This window comes from Vicia villosa, linkage group LG3 (genome assembly GCF_029867415.1).
Source record: "Vicia villosa cultivar HV-30 ecotype Madison, WI linkage group LG3, Vvil1.0, whole genome shotgun sequence".
Lineage (NCBI taxonomy): Eukaryota > Viridiplantae > Streptophyta > Magnoliopsida > Fabales > Fabaceae > Vicia > Vicia villosa.
Window position 1 is genome coordinate 121,511,323 of NC_081182.1, and position 5,862 is coordinate 121,517,184.

At 32.9% G+C, this 5,862-nt stretch overlaps 1 protein-coding gene across 1 annotated transcript; it reads left to right on the forward strand.

The window, feature by feature from the left end:
- Positions 1–846: 846 nt before the first annotated feature.
- LOC131656604 (uncharacterized) lies at positions 847–5,862 on the forward strand. Its single transcript, XM_058926280.1, has 13 exons — positions 847–1,478; positions 2,124–2,333; positions 2,598–2,695; positions 2,868–3,061; positions 3,194–3,369; positions 3,449–3,793; positions 3,868–3,932; positions 4,049–4,097; positions 4,210–4,372; positions 4,451–4,535; positions 4,625–4,694; positions 4,952–5,092; positions 5,251–5,862. The coding sequence occupies exons 2-13, from the start codon at positions 2,226–2,228 to the stop codon at positions 5,635–5,637; spliced, it is 1,881 nt and encodes a 626-aa protein (XP_058782263.1). The 5' UTR covers positions 847–1,478; positions 2,124–2,225; the 3' UTR covers positions 5,638–5,862.

Genomic DNA, 5,862 nt, shown 5'->3' on the forward strand with positions numbered 1-5,862 from the left:
TTAAATTATGAATTATATAAAATATAACAAATAAAATTGGTTAATGAAGTGTAAAAACTGATTATTACATTTTATAATTTAATGTTAGAACTTGACTAATGTTATATATTTTATTGGCTAATGAAATAGTAAATTTGATTAATAAATATAAGTAAAATATGTGGTTGATAACATATATTTTTGTGGTTAATACAATAATAAAATTGATTAATAATAAAACTTATATTTGTGTTATAAAAAATATTCTTAAAATAAAAAATATTTTTATAAATATTAAAAAAATACATTTCATCGTGTTGATAATCAGTAAATGCAATACAATGTAGATGCACATTTTGGTGTCATTACTCATTCTAATATAATATAAATTCTTCTCTCGTACAAAACATCTTGTTTATAATATTCATATGCTTAAAAACAATTTCCATTTTAAAATAAAAATAAAAAATCAATTATTTTTTATTTATTATATCTTATTATCTTTAAACTCTTAATTATTCCCCAAATTACAATTAATAAAAATGTTTTAGTCATAACAATAACATACCATATATCATATTACTTAATTCAACTAATTATTTTCTTAAAAACCAGGAACAAATCAAGTATGACATATTTTATTAAACAAACGGCATACAATTTAAAAAGTATTTACAATCCAAAAAGTTGTTTGACTATGTAAAAAAAAAAATTCTTCAAACATAAAAAAAAAATTCCATCCTGTAAAAGAAAAAAAATCTAAACATTTATTTATTTTAATATGTTTTGTTATTGTTCTTTACTACCATAATACCAACTCTACAAGACTCAGCATCACCATCAGCATCTACTTAGTCTTCACCACCTTCAATTCTTCTGTACTTACTTAGTCTTCTTCAGCTTGTTTTTAATCTTTATCTATATAACTTGGACTTGTTCTGTTTTTCTTTTTCTTTTTCTTTCATTCTATATATACATTCTCTTCATTCATGTTTCTTCTTAATTTTCTTCACATATATTCAGAATCTACTCTTAATGTGCGCACCCTCTGAGCAGGGTAATATAATAATGGAGCCTCGTGTTGCTAATTCTTTTGCCTCTAAAGCTAGAACTGCTTTCCATTCTGCTGCTGCTAAAGCTGAACGTGTTATCATGGATTTCAAATCCGATATTAGTTTGCTTCTTCTTTTATTATTATGTTACTCTTTTTAATTTTATGATATCTAGCACTGACAGCTCTGAAGAAAAGATGTATCGTATCAGACACCTATACCAACACTTGTGATCGCGCTTTATTTATCTGTTTTTTTCATTATTTTAAGTGTGGTTGTGTCCGTGTCTCATAGAATTTATGTCCCTTTTCTTGTGCTTTATTGTGTTTAAAATTGAAATGGAGTTTTATTTTAATAATTGGTGAAGAGTTTGATAAGCAACTGAGAGATGATTATGGAAGGCGGACGCATCCAGGAGATGAATATGCTAAAGAGAATGAGTCAAAGGTTTGTTTGATAAAGCATTTTCATTGGTTTTCTATCAATTTTGGGTAATTTTGTGTTTTGACAAAAAAGTATATAGTTTAGTTTAATTTTAGTATTTGAATGGTTGTATTTGTGGGATGGGAATGTGGAACTGAAATATTCATTTATGGGGTATTGTTGGGGGATTTGGATCGGGTGCGCGATCAAAGCACTATGATGTCGCTCCAATTCGACGATCATGGTTGTTAGACCAAAGTTGGAATATGGGCGGTCCAATATTGATCTAGCAATCATATCTTTCAATTGTAGCGACAGTATGGTGCTTTGAGTACACTCAAACCAGATCTATAGTGTTTGTGTGTATTTAAAAAAAAACCAATTGTAAGTAAATTTGTTTGGTTTTAGTTGAAGTTCTAATATGGAAATGGAAATTTAGATTGAGTTTAGTGTTTGGATCAGTGTATGTTTGTTATAAAGAATAGAGTTTGCAACTGTTCGTGTGAATTCGAAGCATCTACACAGATCCTTTAGGGCGAACTAATGGAAATCCGAACATATCCTTAGCTTAATGAGAAAGTTATAGTCCGAAATACGTTGTGTCCTACGATGATAAGACAAGTTCAATTACAAATACATATTGATTGTGAATGTGATGGAATTGTGCAGTTTCTCGATGAACTGAAGCAAATAAAGTGGAGACCTCAACATATAGGAACAAAGCAGGATTGGAAAGATAAAATTAACAACATACGGAAAGGGAGAAAAGAAATGGAAAATACAGATAAAGTTGGAGATGCAAGCATAACTGCTAGAGCTATTCCAATTCATGATGAAAAAATGAGCATTCTTCATATGAAAAATGATCTTGATGCCAAGGTAAATTGAACAATTTTCAATTTCAACATACTAACACGGCGTCTGACTGTCATTGTTAATACTCTCGTACAGTAGTAATACTATTAACGCACGGCGTGCTTGTGATGGATTAATAATTATTCATGCTTGTTTATTGTTAATCATACTGTTAATTGCCTGAAAATCTTTCTGATAAATTGAACATTGATGTTGTTTCAGTGATTTTTCGATTCAAGTATTCAAATGGATTACTTTAATGACTCTTGTTGAAAAACTTTAATCTAGGCTTTAGAAGGATTTCCCTCGGTTGAAGGCTTAACTGCTGCGGCTGAAAGGCCTATTCCTCCATCTTCTGTCCTGAAGCAATTGGCAATAGCTGTTAAGTAAGTTATGCTTGCCTTTTTTCTACCAATTCCATGAACTTCTTAAAGATTCTTTGTTGTTGAACTCTACTAAGTATATACTCAATGGCGTAAAATGTTTAAGTGTCTTCTTTGTGTGTTATTCAGAAAGATTTTTAGCTTAACAATCTCAAAATTGTCTCTTTTTTACTAGGGCTGGAAGGAAAGCAAATTCAATGAAAGATTTTATAGCTTCATCAGGAGGTTCTTTGCCTTCGATGGAAAGAGGAGGCTTAAGTCTCTCTGCGGTGAAGGCATTAGTGTTACGTGAGAAAGATGACAAACTTTCTTCTGAGTTTTGTAGCCGCGAGAAAGTTTTGGATTTGATTAATTCTCTTTTTAATCCAGGTATAACAATTTTACACGGCTCGCTTCTGATATAATTGATTCAATGAACCATTTTGTGCTTATACTTTTTGCATGTGCTTGGTTCTGCGATGTTTTTCTACATCCCTTGTAATTATTGTGAGAATTTTGCAGAGGGAGAGTTCCTTAGAAGGAAGATCAACTCCAATCCCAACGAAATTGACTTATCTTTTATAAGAGATATTCATGGTGCTCCTCCTGAAAGCCTTGTTGTTAAGCTCGCTGAAGTAATCGGAAACTTCAAGACCCTTCGAGAAATGGAATTTTTTTGGTGCAGTGTTGTTGCTGAAGTATGTTTAGCTCAATACGAAAATTTCTAGTTAACCGCTGAAAAAGTGTGTATTGACTTTTATTTTTTTACTTATGGAGACGAGAAAACATTGGTACGAAGAAAAGCATTTACCTGGAGTCCCCCTTGACGATATTCCCGATCTGAAGTCATGTCTTCTCTATCAGCAAATTCAAGTGATTAATTGTTGCATTTCTCGGAAAAGGCGCCATATCATTGCCAATGAATCACTGGACTCTATGATGATGAAAGCAAATTTGAATACATTAGAATCAACGAACTTCTGTGACGGAACTTCTGCAAGTCGTTTGTTATATGCTCGATTAAGTACTGGAGAGCTTGTTCTTCGACTTGGTGCCCATTGTCCATTCGGAAATGTGACACTATTGGAAACTGGCGAGCCTGCGTACTCTCCTATCACCCAGGTTTGAGTTACACAATCAATACTTAAACTTGTTCCGAATTTGCAATAATTAACGTTTGTGTCCGTTTCATGTAGGAAGTACCGTTGCTTACAGAAGATCTGATCAAAGAGACCGAGGAGTTTGTGCTGCGGACGGGAAGGTCTGTACACTAACTGAGATATGTTAGACCTGATGATTATCTATCTGTATTTCATTCATCCAACATGCAAACATTAGATTTTATTTTTTGATAATTTTCTTTACCTTTATGGTCAGTCTTGGAGCCGGGTGCTCTCAACTTTTGTCTGATATGCAGGCTTTCAAGGTCAGACTCACTGTTGGCAAAAACTTTTTCCCTGATATTCGTAATTCTTTTAAGATGTTTCTACTGCAGTGATGTTCTATCTGAATAAATTTTGTTTATGTTCATGTTTTAGGCTGCAAATCCAGGTTGTATTTTGGAAGACTTTGTGAGATGGTACTCTCCTCCTGATTGGATTGAAAACGAAGCAAATAGCGATGATAGTTATTCTTCTGATGATAGTAGTAGCGAGTCATTGTCTATCAGAGGTCAACTAAGTCAACGGATGCGAAAAGAAGGTAAGTTTGTAGATGGTAGTAATGAGTCTTTAGTGCCATGCTATAAAGCTTCTCTGAATCATTCCACGTCGATGGTAGGTAATTTGTGGCACGAATTGTGGATAACATCTAAGCCAGTACCTGCTGTGAAACAAACACCTCTCTTTGAAGAAGATTTGGCAGTGTAAGTATATATAAGAAATTTTGTATTGGACTTGAATTCTCTCCTTGAAAAGACAATCTCACTTCAATGGCGATTTACGTTTTTCTTAGGGAGGGAATCCTTGACGCATTTGAGGACATTCCACCAGTTGAGCTTTTTGGTCAGCTTTTTGTTTCACTTGTAAGTTCTCTCAGAAAATGAAGAATAAACTTTGCTGAACTTGTAAATATTTAAACTTCTAGAAAATATATAGTAAATTCATCGAATTATTAAACCTGGAATTATCATTATCATCTTGCAATTGATTTTAGTTTCATGATTTCTTGAATTATTTGCCTAGATTTCAGTGGTAGCTTGTCATGAAACTATTAAACTTCTGATCTACATTGTGCAATTTTCATGCATTTCTAATCTTTATTTTTTGTCGAATTATTCAGCTTGGTTTAGGATTTACAATTGCCGAACCATTGCTATACCGTAACGTTGTCTTCTCAAAGTTATTCAATGACTGCAAGGATTATGTAGTTACTACTTGCGAAAGCATTAGATTCAGCGAAAAAGTTGATGAACTTGTTCAGGTAAGTACTAGTAGACTAATGTGACTAATTTACATCATCTAGTTATTTAGTTTATATCACCAAATCCTTTTGCGACATCTCGTAGTTAAAGGGAAGTGTTGTTAAATAGCGGTTATTGATCTATAGTGTAACGAAATTTGAACAAACCGCTATTGTAGGTATATGAAACAGTGGAGAGAATGTTGATGAATCCGGAGGAGGCACTGAAGCTAATGAAGCATTCAGAAGAATCAACTGTGAATACCGACAGTGAAACAAAGGCCCGGTTCAAGAAGTTTATCTCTAGTGGCAAAGAGAAATTGTCGAGGTCTTTACGGAAAGATCAGATCAACAATGAAGAAAAAGCGACTCCACAATCTTCTTCAAGTTTCTTAAGGTCTTTTCGGAAAGATCAGATCAACAATGAAGAAAAAGGGACTCCACAGTCTTTTTCAAGTTTCTTTGACAGCAAGTCATCTTTATTCTCAAAAAAGTCTACCAAAGGTGGAAAGTTATCCTTTGATCCGGCACCTCCCTCTTTCGAAGACGATTTGATAGTAAATTAAACAAAGTTCAGATTCTTCTCCTGCCAGATAATTGTAAATTACTTCATTTTTTTTACAAAATATGTATAAGCAAATAGCAAAATTTAATGAGTTTAAGGACTATACACTTACACACAGTATAAAACTTTTTTTTTTTTTACAGGTATAGTATAGTCCTTTAATTTTTAATGTTATGGAGTACTCCAACTATTCCTTAGGTTTGATTGTTGAGGAGGAATTGTACAA

What these genes read in the sequence shown, in the direction of transcription:
- LOC131656604 (XM_058926280.1), top strand. Translation starts at nt 2,226, where the DNA reads ATGGAAAATACAGATAAAGTTGGAGATGCAAGCATAACTGCTAGAGCT. An exon ending in GGTGCAGTGTTGTTGCTGAA is followed by an intron (nt 3,370 to 3,448) that starts GTATGTTTAGCT and finishes TTACTTATGGAG; the next exon opens with ACGAGAAAACATTGGTACGA. An exon ending in CTGATATGCAGGCTTTCAAG is followed by an intron (nt 4,098 to 4,209) that starts GTCAGACTCACT and finishes TTCATGTTTTAG; the next exon opens with GCTGCAAATCCAGGTTGTAT.